General features: G+C 45.5%; 2 protein-coding genes across 3 annotated transcripts in view; one reads left to right on the forward strand and one right to left on the reverse strand.

Moving 5' to 3' along the window:
* The window catches only part of EPDR1 (ependymin related 1), a 33,575-nt gene extending 27,524 nt beyond the window's left edge, over positions 1-6,051 (reverse strand). Inside the window, exon 1 of the mRNA XM_083825854.1 lies at positions 5,780-6,051. Within this exon, the coding sequence (XP_083681980.1) occupies positions 5,780-6,006 (227 nt within the window). The 5' untranslated portion in view covers positions 6,007-6,051. The remainder of the gene's footprint in view (positions 1-5,779) is intronic.
* Positions 6,052-6,701: 650 nt separating this feature from the next.
* On the forward strand, positions 6,702-16,944 carry SFRP4 (secreted frizzled related protein 4). 2 transcript variants are annotated; one of them, XM_083825846.1, is made up of 6 exons: positions 6,715-7,364; positions 7,453-7,533; positions 7,624-7,689; positions 10,270-10,468; positions 13,349-13,412; positions 15,717-16,944. In XM_083825846.1, the coding sequence occupies exons 1-6, from the start codon at positions 6,923-6,925 to the stop codon at positions 15,903-15,905; spliced, it is 1,041 nt and encodes a 346-aa protein (XP_083681972.1). In that variant the 5' UTR covers positions 6,715-6,922; the 3' UTR covers positions 15,906-16,944. The 2 variants fall into 2 exon arrangements, with proteins under 2 accessions (XP_083681973.1, XP_083681972.1); XM_083825847.1 differs by lacking the exons at positions 7,453-7,533; positions 7,624-7,689 and having other exon boundaries at positions 6,702-7,364.
* Positions 16,945-17,075: the final 131 nt, after the last annotated feature.

The raw sequence follows: 17,075 nt of genomic DNA on the forward strand, positions 1-17,075 counted from the left end.
ACATTTTCTTTCCAGCTTTAAAGGGTTTTGGATCCTGGTCTTTCAAATTTAAGAGAGAGTTTATTTTTTGCAGCAGGGGCTAGTGGTGTGTTTTGGTACAGTACGTAACTGCTCCAGAATACAGAGCAGAAAGAAGGGTTTTGAGAGCACTATGCCACACCAAGTGTGGCATCTCAAGCAGTGGAACTGCTTTATTCTTAACTCAGTTATCCTTGGTTTTCCTTTTCTTTTTACACAACTCTGACACAGATGTTACAGGCCAAGGAAGTTATGAAAAGCATAAAATAGAAGACAGCAAAACCATTGCTAAGCCAACAGCTCCCAGCTTCCTTTGACACAGTCCACTTGCTGCTCAATGCCTGAAGACATTCACCCTCCTCCTCTGAACGGCGTTTTCACCTCTTTCCACCCAGCCCAACTGTAACAATGAAGGCAAGGAGCTTCACTGCCTCCCTGAGCTGTATAGCCTGGCCAAACTCCAGTAAGACTGAGAACTTCAAAAAGAAAATGTCTCTTGCCTCTCATAGACAGAACCAAGCAGAAGGTAAAGTCCAGGCGAGATGATCCTCTGTGCAGTCCCCCCCAGACCACGGCCCCCTCTTTGAGAATCGGTCTCCTCCAGGGAACTGGCTGCCTTGGCAGGGAGCATCACTGAGGGACTCAGTAAACCAATTTGGAAATCAACTCACGCTAGGAAGGCAAAGGTTAGGGCTTGAACAGCCAACCCTCTGTGCCCCAAAGGCAGACAGCTCTCACTAGCACCTGCCCAGTTACTGCTGCCCAGCATCCAGCCACCAACCCCATGCATCACAGCAGCTTTCTGGTGCTTGCTTCTCCAAACTCATACCTGTTACCCGCAGGAGGCACCTGAAAGAATCAGACACACATGGGAGGAAAGTAAACTACAGAGGTCTGAGTACCTTCCCTTAGTTCTTATTCTCAAAAGTGAGTGCACATGTAAGTATGTGCGTGTTACATCCACATCAGCTTATGAAGCATTTTAGATCCCAAGAATGCACATTAGATATAGAGAAACTGCTGAAAACTCAGTTCTATGTTTCACTGCAAATTAAGGGTCTGAGAAGTCTGCATATTCTACATAATCTTAAAAAATGGGGTTTGGGTTCCCAAGTCATTTGGCCAATTTTGAAAATTTTACCCATGACCATGGTTCATTCCCCTAAACGTTAAGCTGCAGAAACCACTCCCAAAACCAAGTCTGGGAAACAAATTTGCAGTCGCTCAGTGTAGCACAATACTTAGCCTGTTGAGTCATCATAATGACCACAGAATGGATGGATTATATGATTTTAATAGGTCAGACACCACTGTTTTTTCCTTTACAATCACACATCCTAAAACAACTAAGAAGTAGCTTGAGATAAGTCAGACACATGTGCTCACATGCTGTTTATTCTCAAAAGTCATCACCTCTTCTCCTGACGAATGCTCTTATATTTGCACCTGACCAGACAGTGCTTCTCTTCAGTCCAGGACAAGGATTGACACATGTACACAAACACCCTGCAGGAATGATGGATGTAGTTCTCTAAACACAGCTTCATCACTCCTCTATTGCACTAGCAGCTTTTGCTGCAGAGTGAAGGAGTTAATCCTGTTCATAGCTGAGCCTGTCTTTTGCAACTACAATCAAAACTGAGGAAATTACCACCATGCAGCTCTATTTTTAAACAAACACTGATATAATATCTTTGGGCTGATTTGTTTGGTTTGGTTTGGTTTGGTTTTGTTGTTGTTTTTTCCTACTCTGCAGTTATGGCTGTTAGGAAAACAAACCTCACAATCTCAAATGTGCAAGCATCCCTACGTGCTGCACACTGCATAACAAATGCAAATGTCTCATGGAAATTCCTGTTAGAAGACACTCATAGAAGAGATAAATTAATTTTTTTCCTCCTAGTGACGTTGCTGATCACGTGGAAAACCTTCTTCCTCACCATCGCCACGTCTTACAGGACAACGTGTTACTGTGTCTCCTCTGAATATCACTCTGCAAAAAATAATATGGAAGCTAAGGGTGAAACTCCATGAACACAACATATAACACCCCAACCCTCAAAAACACCTGCATGGTTTTTTGCTCCCTCCCCACCTCATGCCTTCCTTCCTTCATAACCGAGTACTACTACCTCTTGAGTGGCTTCAGCAGTGCCAGGATGTATGTTTCTTGCTCTGTTTCTCAAAAAAAAAAAAAAAAAAAAAAAAGTGATGCAGGACGTGTGGCATTCTGGAGGAACAAAACTTGCCACACTGCAGTCAATGGGATTTGGGGTTTAGACCTTGACAGTGGCAGGGCTTAAAGCAGTTTGCACTGATGTCACACTCAAATCTGAACACAAAGGAAGACATTACCTTATAACAACACAAACACCTGACACAACAACAGCAAAACTGTGCTGATGACTGCTACCTATTCGGTGAAGTGTTCAGCGATGACGGCCATCTTGAACAGGAGCAAGGAAAGATTGACACACAGAGGACACATGAGGAAGCAACTCCATGCAGTAGGAAATAAAGGATTAAAAAACACCTCCTGTGTTTAACGGGTAATGTTACACAGCTCTGCCCTAAGAGTTCTACAGATCTGTTCCGAGTACTCTCATATCACATCACATATAATAACCCAACTGGCATGACCTCTTCCAAACAGGAAAAGGCAATTTCTGCTCAATAAAATCTCCATTTGTTTTCTTTTCTTTTTTCCTGCTGGGTGCTTCAGAAAACCAGAAGAGAAGACTGTCCCTGCTCTCCTCGTCTATGCCCCAAATTTTGATCATAAAGGGGAAAGAAGTAGTAGGGCAAGGTACACTGGAGAAAATGTAAGGTGAATAGAGAGATGCAGAGTGTAGCTAAGGCTGGTGCTGTAAAAGAAGTGAAAAAGAAAATTTAGAAATGAATCCAACCAGAATGGGTTCTCCTATAAAAATCTCAGCCTAAGATCACAGTCAGTAGTTTTTTTCGCTCTAAGAAGCACAAGCAGTTAGCAGTGTTACCCACAAAGACTCATGCCATTGGCAATGTCTTTCATCGCTGTGTTCTCCCATGAGGATGGTGGCTGTTCAGATGGGTGGTGACAAGGCTGCAGCTGGCCGGATGGGGAGAGGACAGCCTTTACCAACAGAGCAAGGGGATCTCAGGTGCCCATGTGATGACTGGTGAGTAAAGAAGTGATGTTAATGAAGCAGTGGTGGGCGATCTACCTTACGGTTACTTTCAGGAGTTTAATCAAAACACCGTGTAGATGTAGGTATGAAAATGCCACACAGCAAATGACATGAATTAGAAACATATACCTACAAAGAAAACTGAACGTTTTCAGTTTTCTTGTGGTTAGGAGCCTGCAAGCCACTTCATACAGGCAGATCTTTGTGTCCCTGATTAACCTCAGTCAACCAACTTCAATGAGGCTGTGTCTGATTACGGCCCACATTTGTAAGATTCAGAAAATGCTTTCTATAAAAATTTGGTCTTTGGCCAACACTGAAGTTACATCTGATAGGAGCAAATGCGTCTGTTTGTGAGAATTTAGACTGAAATTCCCCCTGAGACCAAGATAGCACTATTTTTCTTGCTGCTTTTGTAGTCACTGCCCAGCGTAATTATCCTTTTCTTGCCAACGTCAAAGCAGAGTGGAAGAGAGGTTTTTTCTTAAAAGGCAGGATAAATCCCCTTGCCTTTAACTTCTGAAGGCTTCAGTTTATGACTCACTGTGTCCAATGTGAAATGAAGTCGTGATCACAGCCCCAGACCTGATCCAGCACACACTGAAATCAATGGGAGTCCTTCCGTTGACTTCAATGGAAGCTGGGTCACACCCTTAGCAGACACAAGCTGCTCTCATAACAAAACCACCCTCCGGTCTTGGATGGCAGAAAACACGGTCAGCCCAGGAACAGCTGGGATGCCTGAGGTCAGAAATTGTCTACAACAAAAAATTAATGCAGGCAAAACCAACAGCAGGACGCATCCAGTGCACCTGCCCACACTGTGCCTCTCTCTAGCACTATCAGCCCAGACAGAACTGAGTCCAGAGAAAATATTTACCAAAAACGTAAAAAGAGCAGATCTTGGCAAAAGCCAAAATCTGACCCTGGGTGGAAAATGTAAAATAATTGTTCAATCTTAAAATAAAGTCTTCAAATAAAGCAAACATATGCTTAAAGAAATGAGCTCAGTACAGCTTAGGAGCTAGAAAAGAGTTGCATTGGGCTTTGTAGAGCAGTTTTACACTTGTCAAATGTGCAGGTCAACCCGGGACTTCTCAAAGAAAGAGACTATGAGCATGGGCAACATCAGACTGTATTTTGTATGTTAGCATACCACCAACAAACCACCGTAGGTTACCTGTAACATTCTTCATATGGCTCCTATTTAAAATAGTAATAAAGAAAAACAAAAAATCACAATGAGGGGAAGTGAACCTTTACCACAGGACTCATATAAAACTGTTTCTAGAGCCTGTTTTGAGACTGTCGGAGAAAGGACTGAGGGGGAGCACATGCTTCAGAAAGATTAAAACACTGACTATATGATGTTAGCAAGGAGTCGATTATTGGCAGGAACTAAGTCAGGAGCAAAAAGGAGTATTGATCTCTCAATAGCAGAGAACTTTTGGGCTGGATGACACAGCATTTCTAGATTGGTCTTCACCTTAGTTTACTCATCCCCAGTTATGATGCACTATTATTTGAGCAATTTTTAGGTGGGAGAGGCGGAGTGGCTGCCTCACAGCAGCAGGTATGTCTCGACGTGGTGTCTATGCGTGACTGACACTCGGCACCTCCGTAGGCCTCGCTGGCCGGATCGCATCTTCTTGCCAGGGCCTGGGCTTGGCAGGCTGGGGAGACACAGACCCTTCTTCAGCCGGCGTTTTCCTGCACTTATTTTCCATCGAATCAAGAAATGCAAGATGAAGGAGTGATTCTGTTGTGTTAGTAGACACAATCAGCACTAGCTATGAACAGTGAGGTCTTCTGGCGCTGGGCAGCCTGCGCAGCGTGATTGAGCCTCTGTGTAACATGGGCAAGCCCTTGTACAACGTGGGTGAGCCCCTGAGCAACGTGGGCGAGCCCCTGAGCAACGTGGGCGAGCCCCTGTGTAACATGGGTGAGCCCCTGTGCCACAGGTAACGGAGGTGCCCTCGCTGTGCTGACTTAGCATTTGTAGGAACAGGGAATGACCAGAGAAAAACATGACTCAAACTTGTCAGCAAATTACTGAGCTAGAACTACCCCCCCTCCCGACATTATTCATGGATCTGAGGGTGATCTTTCCACATTTTACTGTGCATTTTGGGGATATATTTTATTTTTTCTGCTTCATTTCAAGTAATAATAATAATAATAATAATAATATTAATAATAATAATAAAAGAAGGAGAAGGAGAAGGAGAAGGAGGAGGAGGAGGAGGAGGAGGAGGAGGAGGAGGAGGAGGAGGAGGAGGAGGGGGACGAGGGGGAGGAGGGGGACGAGGGGGAGGAGGGGAAGAAAGCAGCTGTGGAGAGCAGCATCTGTGCAGCAGGCAGGCTGCAGGCCTGCTGCCAGCCTGTACCTCCCCAGACGCCAGCCGTGCGGGTGCCGGGCTCTCTCCTGCCCAGCGCAGGGCGGCAGCTCCCTCGCTCCCCCGTTCTGCCGCGGCCATGCCGCCCCCCGGGGCCGCCCCCCCGGCATCCCCGCATCGCCCCGAGCCTCGGGAGGGTGCAGCGTCCCCCTTCCCCCTGCCCAGGGGCCACCCGCTCCCACCCCTCTGACCACCTACTTCTTGCAGGGGATGAGCGCCTTCCTCTCCTCCAGGATGCGGAGGCGCTGGTTGGGGCCGTCGTAGGAGACGGCCGCCCTGGTGATGCGGCCCGTGCCGTGCCGGTAGAACACGGTGCGCCCTTCCCACTGCCCCGGCGCCTGGCACGGCCCGGCCCCGGCCCCGCCGCCCGCCAGGAGCCCCCCCAGCACTAGCACCAGCACCGGCACCGGCACGGGAAGCGCCATGGCTCCGCCGCCGCGGGAACGGCGGGGGGGGGGGTTGAAGGAGGGGGGCGGGCGCGAGGAGGGGCGGGGGCGGCCCGCCTCCAAACCCGCATGGCTGCAGCCTACCACCCCCCCTTCCCAAAATTATTCCTCCCCCCTTCCTCAACATCGCCTGCTGGCGGCCGAGGTGGCACCTGCCGTCGTGGGAGACCAAGCGCCAGCATCTCTCCCCGCTGCCCCCAGGCCCCCCTCACAACACGGCTCCGTCACCCCGGGGAGACGGGGGGCAGGGGGCGAGTCACTTCTCGACGACATAGAAGGGAGATGGGGGCGGCTGGCCCCCATCCCGAGTAAAGAGAACAAAAAGTGAACACTATCCCCCTCCTCCCCCCCGCGTGCCCAATCCCGGGGCTACCCCCACAACCCCCTAGACGGCAGCTAGCACCGCGTCTGTCCAAAGAAAAAAATTAATAATAATTATATATATATATATATAAAGTTTCTGCGCCATGTCTTTTGGGGGAAGGCAGGATCAGCCCCCCAGGAGATGGGGTCCGGCCCACGACCCCCCCCCCCCAAAAAAAAAAAAATGCCTTTGCTTTGCTTTGCCCCCCGCCCCCCCCCCGAGGAGCGCGGTGCTGCCGCCGATGCTCCGGGCGGGTGGCGCTGATGTCACGGTGCCCGCACACGCACACGGGTCCCCCCCCCGGGTCCCCCCCGGGCCTCCCCCGGGCCCCACGTCACGCGTGCCACCGGTATAAAGCCCGTGCCGCGATTTCCATGGCCGAGCGCAGTCGGGTGCCGGCAGTCAGCGCCGCTCTGCGCCCGTCGGCCGCCGCGACCCGCGGGGAGGCGGTGGCCGAGGAGGAGGAGGAGGAGGAGGAGGAGGAGGAGGAGGAGGAGGAAGAAGAAAAGGAAGAGGAGGAGGGGGGGGAGGATGCTGCGCGCCTTGGTGGCGGTGTCCCTGTGGCTGCGGGTGAGCCCGCGGGCGCAGGGCGCGCCGTGCGAGGCAGTGCGCATCCCCATGTGCCGCCCCATGCCCTGGAACATCACCCGCATGCCCAACCACCTCCACCACAGCACCCAGGAGAACGCCGTCCTGGCCATCGAGCAGTACGAGGAGCTGGTGGGCACCGGCTGCAGCCCGGTCCTCCCCTTCTTCCTCTGCGCCATGTACGCCCCCATCTGCACGCTGGAGTTCCTCTACGACCCCATCAAGCCCTGCCGCTCCGTCTGCCAGCGCGCCCGCGACGGCTGCGAGCCCATCATGCGCCGCTACAACCACAGCTGGCCCGACAGCCTGGCCTGCGACGACCTCCCCGTCTACGACCGAGGTGTCTGCATCTCCCCCGAGGCCATCGTCACCGACCTGCCCGAGGGTGAGCCACCCCCTCCCCCGCCAGTGCCCCCCGAGCATGTCCCCCGAGCATCCCCCCGAGCCATGGCTCCGCTGCCCTCTGTTTGCAGATGGGAAGTGGACGGATTTCACGCAGGGCGTGCTGGTGCCCGACGGACCCCCGCAGCCCGAGTGCAGGAGCCGAGGCCAGGGTGAGCCTAGGGGGCCTCCCCATGTCCCCCTCCCCACTGCCAGCCCCGCTCCTGCACCCCTTAACCGCTTCCCCTTCTCTTCCTCCGAAGAGCGATGCAGGTGCAAAAAGACAAAGCCCACGCTGGCGACCTACCTGGCCAAGAACTACAGCTACAGTAAGTCTGGGAGGGTTTTCCCCTCTTCCTTTTGCCCCCTCTGCAGCCCGCTACATGCTTACCCCCTCTGCCAGGTCCCATCCGAAAACTCAAGGGTGCCTGGGCTTCCCCTTCTGAACCCAAGCACGTAGCGTTTTTCCGAGGGAAATATCAGTAGTGTGCACTGGGATCAACAGGTCGTCCTGCAGAAACTGTGCTTGCTACTGTACTCGTCTGTCTAGCAAGCGCAGCTGCATCTAACATGAGTCTGGCAACGTGCTCTTGCCAGCTCCTGTTTTTGTCCAGCAGGTGGAATAAACAGAGATTTATCACCTAAATAAAGCTTGTAAATGTGAATGAGACCAAAGCAAGGTAAAACTTTGTGATTTACAAATTTGTATATCCTTTCACTCACCACCAGAGCTTTGGCTGGTGGGAAACTGTCACAGATTAATCGAATTCAGGGACAATTGGCACCAGCCTGGCAAGGAGTTGGCCAATAGTTTTTATGTTGCATGACAATAGCTTTTTATGTTGCAAGATATGTTGGCGATACAGGTAAGTATTCATCCTGTCCTCCCTACCCTCCCATCCCCACTGCTGGGTTTTCTGATGGTAGGAGTCAGGAAGAATGCTAGCTAACATCCAATAAACACCGGATTAAATATCTGCAATGTCAATAGAAAAATCCCTATTAACCATTAATTTAACATGCAATATCACGGTCTTTTGCATTTTATGGGCTTTTTCTCAGAGAGAAGCTGTTTCTTCAAGGGAAGTACTCAATTCTTTTGCAATAGGAATATTATACCCAGTCAATTCCTGTTTGTCTGATATCAAATGAAAGTAAGTTTGTAGTTATTTGCTTCTTTATTAGTACCTGGAAAAAAAATCCAAGTCAGTTTGGTGGGACTAGGCAAACTGAGCATTTAACTTAGAAAGGAGATTATATACTTTCTTGTCATGGCATTTTGGTACATTTATGAGATATGTTCTTTTTATGTAATTCCTTAGTCCTTTTCAGTATGTCATACGGATGTGTTCAGGTGGGACAATGAACTTCCCCACCTGTCTGAAATACATGAGTAAGAAGTGCTATAAGATGACTGTTCAGAAATGAAATGCAGGTGTTAGCCACACAAATTCTGATTCCAGTGACTTCAGCGGAGTGTTGGGATTCAAAATTTAGAAAAGATTGAAGGATTTCATTCTGTTGAATTTGCAAAATCAAGATTTTGGTTTTGACTGGTAGATTTTTATTCAGCCTCCACTAAAATAATTAGACGTTCGCATTGAAAAGGGATTGAGAAACAGGACAAGGGAGAACAAGCTGCAAATAAAAACCAAAGTTTCCTGAAATCCTTTAAGGTAATATATATAGCCAAATTGTATTTCTGTCTGGTCAGAACTTCTTTTAGTTGTCAAAACTGAGAGCATCAGAGCTGATTACTAGCCCATAGCTACACCCTTAGGTATAATTTTAAAATGTTTTCATAAATCACTCCCTGCATCAAATATCTTTTATGCTAACAGTGCAAGGCCAACACTGGCATTCACTGCTGAAAAGAAAATTCCACCTAAATTTCTTGTAAATATTATGGGTAAACATTTAAAAAAACAAAACAAAAAGTGCATGTTATGCAGGAGCTGAAATACTATTTGGCTTTAACCAGGCTTGAAAATGGATGGTGAGTCTCTAAAACTGAAATTCTCTTTCTTCTTTCACAGAATTTTGTGACTGATAATAGGACCCTTCTTATTTTGAAATTTCCTAGAGACAAAGTCCCTCATGTAAAATTTTTTCTTCATTTCTCTGACCTGGTGCACACTTCAGGACAGTGGACAATACCCCCAGGGTGCTCAGGGAGTCACACAGTCAGTCAGGTGTCATCCGCAGAGCAATCTGCAGACTTTCTTCTTGTGGACATGCAGATTCTTCAATAAAAGATAAAAATGTGAATGCTCATGTGTTCAGAATGAGAAGAACCCTCTTCAGAGTGTATTTTATATGAGAATCTTACTACTGATACATATCTGGATGTAAAAGAATTTTAAAAAGTGTCAACTGGGTGCATCACAGAAAATCCAAGCCTCATTGCTTTTTAGTACGTGTTTCAAACCCTCCTTTCTTCCTTACATTCAAGAGAAGACTTGAGTTCCTGGATGCAACCTGCACTGAAATGACTTTGCTATTGCAAAGGCTGGATTCAGGTTAACTGTCTGTGAGGTAAATTATTCATCTCTTAATTGGCAGTAGCAACACGTGGATATAGAACAGCTCTGATTTATGCGAGGGGTTGTTCATGGCTGAGTCAAAGGAGCTGTTTGTGCGTGTGATTCCCGTCTAGATTGCTTGGCCTGATCTGGCAGGGATTTAAGCACATGTTTAATTTCACAGTTGTCAACAGTCCTGCTGAAAACCAAATTGGGATCAGGCCTCTGTTATTCTAAGCCACTGTATGTGCCCACACATGGAGAAGTAGTTCTGGTTTCACAGCCAAAACAACAGCTTTCAATTTAATATGTTTTATTTAATTTTAGGTTGTGTTTAAGTTTCTGAGACTGTTTGTTGTTCTTATGCCACTTTTTTTCTAATTGCAGTCATTCATGCTAAAGTAAAAAGCGTGGAAAAGGGGAACTGCAATGAGATAACAACTGTGGTTGAAGTAAAAGACATTCTGAAGTCTTCGATGCCGATTCCTCTGTCCCAAGTGCCTCTTCTTACCAATTCCTCTTGCCAGTGCCCACCTCTGCAGCCGAAGCAGGATGTCCTCATCATGTGCTATGAGTGGCGCTCGAGGTGAGCACACGCTGTGCAGTTCAGAAAGGTGTTATTGCTGGTTGTGGCGGGAGGGAAGGAGGGACAGCACAGCTCCCTTTCATGGTCATGAGCCTGTTTGGCAAGCCTATAGTTAATATTATACCTACATGTTTCAATTACCTTTGTGATTAACTTTTTCCATGTAGTTAATCTCAGCTCTAGTGCACAGCGCAGCGTTACAAAACCTGGCTCACAGATGGAGCACAACCCCCGGTACTGTTTGATGCTGGTGGCATGCTGCTTGAGGCACCTCCAGCTGTTTGGCAGGATGTTTTAGGACCGCCGGCCACCGGTGTGAGATGCTTCATACGGTATGAGCCCGGTGGTCTGTGCTGGTAGTACCATGCGGTGGCTCAAGGGAAAGCAGAGTTCTGCCTTACTAGCCCCAGGGGAGGGGACAGGAGCTGAGGGAGCCCACAGAGCAGCTGCAGTCAGGGCCAGGCCTTCTCTGCTGGCCTATCCATACTTCGGACCAATGCCATCAGTGAGATGTTTCTGATCCCACAACCGCACTGGGACCAGCCAAAGCTGCAGCCACTGGAGCTCTGCTGCCTGGATGGCAGATGAAAAGTAAATACTCTCAGTGCAGCTTGCCAGTTCTGCTGTAAGATTAAAAGACAAAACAAAACTAACTTTACCAGACCTTGCCTCTGGCAGTCAGCCTAGCCCCAGGCATGGAAGGAAATCCAGCATGCTGGTCTGGAGCAGAGGGAGTGATGCACCGCAGGATGCTTTTCTTTCTGGGTTCTTGAGGCAGAAGGCAACATCCCATCCCCATTAGCACCCCAAGGGTACCAGTAGCAACAAATCCCAACAGGACAGGTTGTGGTGTGATAGGTACCTGGGTTTCCGTGCTGTGGGTTGGAGGTAAGGTTTTTTGTAAAATGTGCAAGCTATTTTTGCATATGACTGATAATGGAATATGTGCAGCTCTAAGTATCATAAAACTTTTGCATGCAGAGCTTGATGGGCCATATCCATATTTTCAGTCATGATATTTTAAAAGTCTTTTACAGGTATTTCTAACAGTTGTCATCTCATACTGTATTACCATAACTTTTTTTTTGTGAGCTAATGGGCTCACAAACATTTTATTATTATGAGTATTTTATTATCACATAGCACCTTGGCCCTCCAGATCTGGAAGTATTTCACAGAGATTAATTTAGAGCCCTCTACTTGCGTTGGCTATGTTAGAGAGAGATGTCCTGGGTCAGGCAGAAAAAGTATGACCAAGATACCTATTGAGGAGCTCTAAGCTGCAGAGCTTTGCCAGAGCAGACCCTCAGGAGGTTCTTAGAGGGAAGAGATTTCAGAAGTGAAAGATCCCAATCAGCTTCTCCCCTACTATGGAGAAAACACACCGATCTCTAAATATTTTGTGATGGTTTTTCAAGGTCACTGAGGTTTTTAATTTTATATGGATTTGCAAAAGAAACATAAGCTATTATATGTGTTTCCTGTTGAACTCAGTGGTATGTAAACGGAAGGTTTTGAGTTACAGTAGCTTTTTAAAAACATGTCAGAGGCAAAACGGGTGGAAGCTGCAGCCTTCCCAAAGTCAATAGCAAAACACCCCTTTCCCATCAGTAGGAATAGGATTTCACTCGATAACTTGACCTGAGCAGGAGCTGCATCAGGTGTACATCATATCACAGTTTCATTCATCGTGCTGTGGCCATGCCTTCAATCCTGTACATTAATTCTCCAACCTCTCCTTGAAACAAAGAGGTGATGTGGATCATGTCGGTCTTGGTTCTCCAGGGCTTGTGCTCACTGTGGCCCGTTCGTGTTCGGGCAAAGTGGATGCACAGTGACTAGTGGCTATGCGTGGGAGCATTTCGTACTCCTGTTGAACTGCCATGAGTGACATCATTGCTCATGGACACTGGGGAGTCAGGCCCCACTGCGCTGTGTTAACCTCACCCACCAGCAAAATGCTGTACAATGGCATATTAAGGCCCAGTATCTCAAAACAAACAAACAAAAATTAGCAGTAGAGAAGGTACAGATACTGCAGCAGCAGCCCTCTTCTACAAAATAGTTGTTTCAAGCTTAGGACTTAGAAGGTGTGCTTTAGAATAAACTACTTCAGAAGCTTTTTAAGGCATATACTATTTAATAATTACACTTTGGTTTCCTTCACTTCATAATATCTAGACTCAGTATTTTATACAGGAACTGGCCAGAATTCATTGCTAGACAAATAGCAACACTCATACATGTTCCAAATTCACTTTAAAACACTCATTAAGTAACTATGAGTAGCAAATACATAATACCATCCTAGTGTATTTGTAAGTATTAATGGAGACAATTATAAGTGGTTATGTAATGTTACCATTTGTCAGAGGAGCTGTATGAAGTGGTGCATATAAACGTAGCTTTTTTCCAACTCAGAAGTCAAATGCATTCATTTAAACTGCTCTTCTACACACACACACACGAACACAAACATATATAGTGGACATAAGCAGAAATCTATGTGAAAGACATTTAAACAGTTTCACGAGATGTTACCCAACTCATCACTTTTTGCTAACAGCAATCAAGACAGGACAATTTTCCATCACTGAATAGTTGCAGGTGAAGACAGAGGGCTCTAAATGTTTTCTCGGTACTACTTATGTGCTGTAGTTTTGGCCATAAAATCTGAAGGAAAGTGATGGCTTTTATGGTGGGTTTTTTTTTGATTGTTTGTTTCTTGAAAGTCTGAAATATGTTTCTGACCATCTTCCTATATCAGTACCAGTATCCAATGGTTTGTTTCAACCTCAACCAGTGCAAATTCATCTGGAATGACATCTTGGGAATCAAAACCAGAACTCTATGTAACATGTATTATTTCTTAATTTTCAGGTTGATGCTTCTTGATGGATGTCTAGTTGAAAAATGGAAAGATCAACTAAACAAAAGATTTAAGGTAAATATAATCAAAGAAAAGAATGCTGATATTCTTCATAAAAAGTTAAACATCTTTGTGCATTTTCTGTCATTGAATATCTTGCTTGACATTCAGATATGTAGAACACTTCTGGGTATTATTACTTTCACTTCAACATTTTAATACCTCCAAAAGTCAGGCTATTTTTCTATGCATACTTACATATAAACGTAAGTGAAAATGAGAAAAATTTAGTCTTTTATTTTAGAGTCTCTAACATTTTATTTCTATTTTATTTGCAAACTATCCCTAAGTAGTATGTTGGATGATCTTTGTGTGAGCTCTCATTACAATAATTATGCTAGGACTTTCCTTTATAATCACTGCTAAGTGAAGTAACTGCCAGGTGATATGCAGATGAATATATAGTACACACTATGTAAGAAGAGTAGTTAAGATCCACTGCACCTGATAAATGGGCTTTGCTGCATTAAAGACTGCAGGCCTGAGACACAGACTTCTCACCAGCTATTTCCAACTGAAGACCCACTGAAGGTATTGAGCACCCTCTCACTGTTTTCAAGGAATATGGAGGGAAAAATCTATAGTACAGCGACCTGGGAGGCAGAGGCAGCAGATGCCCTCACTTGCTATCACTCCCTGCTTGTAAACTCTTTATAATGGAAAGAAGGGGTTCCTCACACTTTTAGAGATGAAAGAAAGTTATTTCTGTGATTCAGAAAAGTTTTCAGAGCATTAAAGATATGTAGGTATACAGACTTTAATTATGGCCCATGGATAGATGTTAGGAGAAAAAAGGTTACATGTTTACTTCAGTAGGAGCTTTTAGATTGCAGAGCAACTTCTTGCAGGAAACCGTATGATGCTTTTATCATTCCCCCTTTCTCCTCATTTACTCATGTAAAACCTATGTGTGAAAAAGAAATTGTGCTTTAATTTTAAAAAAAATAAATATATTGCAATTGCAGGTGATACCAGATGGGATTTAGGAGAATACTGACACATGACTTGGACTCCTGAAGTCCGTTAGCTGTAAACTTAATGGCCTGTTGCTGGCAGACAGTGTGTTTTAGTGGGCTCCTCACACTGTTTTTTCATTTCCAATTGTGTCCTGAAACCTGATTGGACATTCATTTCCAGACAGTCAAAATAGACGCACGACTGCAAAACAAACTACTTCTCAAAGCATATATCTTTCCTTCTGATACTAATAGCTTCATAAATTAAATCCTCATTTAAACATGTCTGAGTGGGACACACCTAAATGCTGGCTGATAGTTTTTGTTTTATAAAGTTGTGTATAATGACCCTGACTACATGAATATAGCCACCACGGAGCTAGGTGTTGCAATCTTTCATTCTAAAGACTTGCATCTTTTGTCTCTGGAGACTTGCATCCAGCATTTATCTTGAGTTACAGCTTAAAGTGAATGTTTTTAGCGGTCTGTGGACCACATAAGACTGCTACACATCTGTTAACATAACCACAGCATGGCCGGTCTCTTCTCTAGCCAGGCCAAGAGTCTGAGTAGCAACAAGGTCAATGCAGAGAAACTAAACAGGAAAGCTGCAGAGCATTTTTCTCTTCCTCTGATCACTGGGCAAAGCCCCTATCTTTGTTTCAGACAAGAAAGTTCATTATTAGAGGGGAAAGTGAGACCCCCTCCAGCTTCTACTATCTACCTCACTATCCTTAAAACAAGTGCTTCTCTTCCTAAAGGTGAAAGACTGCAATCTCTGCCACACTGTTGTGGATCTCTTCATATTTTGGACCATCTAACCACTTAACCTCTCTTCAAAAACCTGTTTTCTAGCCACTGCACTTTGGGGTTTGGTAGTCTGGTGGGCTCATTGATCTAACTGCTTTCCAAAATTTCTCAGGGATGCTACTGAGTAAAGCTGCAGATACATTATTCACAATTGCGGACTTTTCATAGGAAAACTCAAGTAGCACCTTCAATAAGACAACAAAGAATGGTTTTGCAAAATGAGTCCCTGGGAGCAGATCCTGTCTTTTTGATGGCAGGATGCCCACTTCCCTGGATTTCTGGAAAGGCATGAGAAGCACGCTCACATGCAGCATGCAGCCAAGATGTGCAGTTTTCATTTTCATCAGCTGATATTGTAGAAATTCCCCCACCCAAGAATATGTCAGGTTCCCACTACAGCCAGCTATAACATACTGAGATCAATGGCTCTGCAGAATAGAGCACAAAAATGTTAAGACCAGCACTGGTATCAATGGTGCTGGACAGTTTTAAGATGCAATTATGTATGGCAATGTCTTTGTCTAACTCATCCTCTTTTTCTGCCCTTCCGCAGAGATGGGAACAGAGGCTGCAAGAACAAAAGCTGCGAATGGCCCGCAGTAAGAACCAAAATGCAGGGCGCAGTGGTCGGAGCGGGGCCCCAAAACCATCAACCAAGAACACCAACCCACTGGTCAGTGGCCCCAAAAAGGCCACTAAACCGAGAAATGGCCAGAAAGAAGCCAATGCTAAAAAAGTATGAGTGTGACGTTTCCAAAAGACTTTTCTTGCATGATGAGGGTCACAATCTGGCTTGACTGGCATGTTTTATTAATCCAGAACTCATCGACTTAAAAACTCACTGCAGTTTCTGCATAGACATTTTTGCTGCACTTTACTTTTAAAGGTTCACTTTTCCTTTCAAGCCACTGCAAGCCATAGAGCATAGGTTTGCACTAATAAGTGGTAGGCATATTCAGGCTGACTGAGGTTTACCTTGGGGTTCTGATTTGCAATTCTAGATAGCTCTACCTTGGCTGCTAGAAGTTTTATCCCCGTGTCCTGGTTGCCTGCCCTGTTACCCTCCAGAGGCTGGGAGAGCTGTGTGGTGCCCCTCTTCTCTGCTCAGAAAGTACTCGTGGCAGCCGGCTGTGTTAGCTGGAGAGTTAGTCTGGGTTAGCCTGGTGAGTTGGGGACCATGGCAACCGAGGAGCAGTAGAGAGATGGTAACTTAAGGCAGAGAGCTGGTGCAGTAACTACTCCAGCTGCCGGAGCTGAATCTATCTGCTACTTGGAATCACGGCCCTTGTTCAGAGCATTCAAAAGCATAGCTTACCAATAAGCATCTGGGTATGCATTATGTGATTTTATTTTTTTATGTGTGTGCCAGAAATATGCTCACACTGTTAGCATTTGAATTTGTGAGTTTGTGTAGCAAAAATGCATTGAAAGCAAACTAATTTTTTATTGTACTTCAGGCTGGCTTCTGTTGTTATAATTTCAAATATATTTAAACATCTAATTGGAAAATCAGTATTTTTTAAAAGGACAGATTAAAGTGAAGCAGATCTGCAAAATTCTTTAAAATAACATATTTTTGCTGTAATATAGCTTTGTTACAAAAACTGGAAGAGAAGCATTATTCTAAACAAAACTCACAGCTACTGTACAGTATTAAAGAAAAGATAAGGCTTCGTGTGGCTCCATGTTCACTTGGATCATTTTTTATCATTTGATATCATATTTCTAAATCTTGCTCTGATACCAAATACACAAATAAATAAATAGATAAATAAATAAGATGGCTTGTTCCTGTTAATGAACTTCTCAAAACAACTGTCTAGCTGCAGTTTTGCTGATCATAAGGTAACATTCCCCCTGCAATATGTCACAGGCAAAGCAGATGCTACTAATTATGTACTAAGATTTACTG

This window comes from Anser anser (assembly GCF_964211835.1).
Source record: "Anser anser genome assembly, chromosome: 2".
NCBI lineage: Eukaryota > Metazoa > Chordata > Aves > Anseriformes > Anatidae > Anser > Anser anser.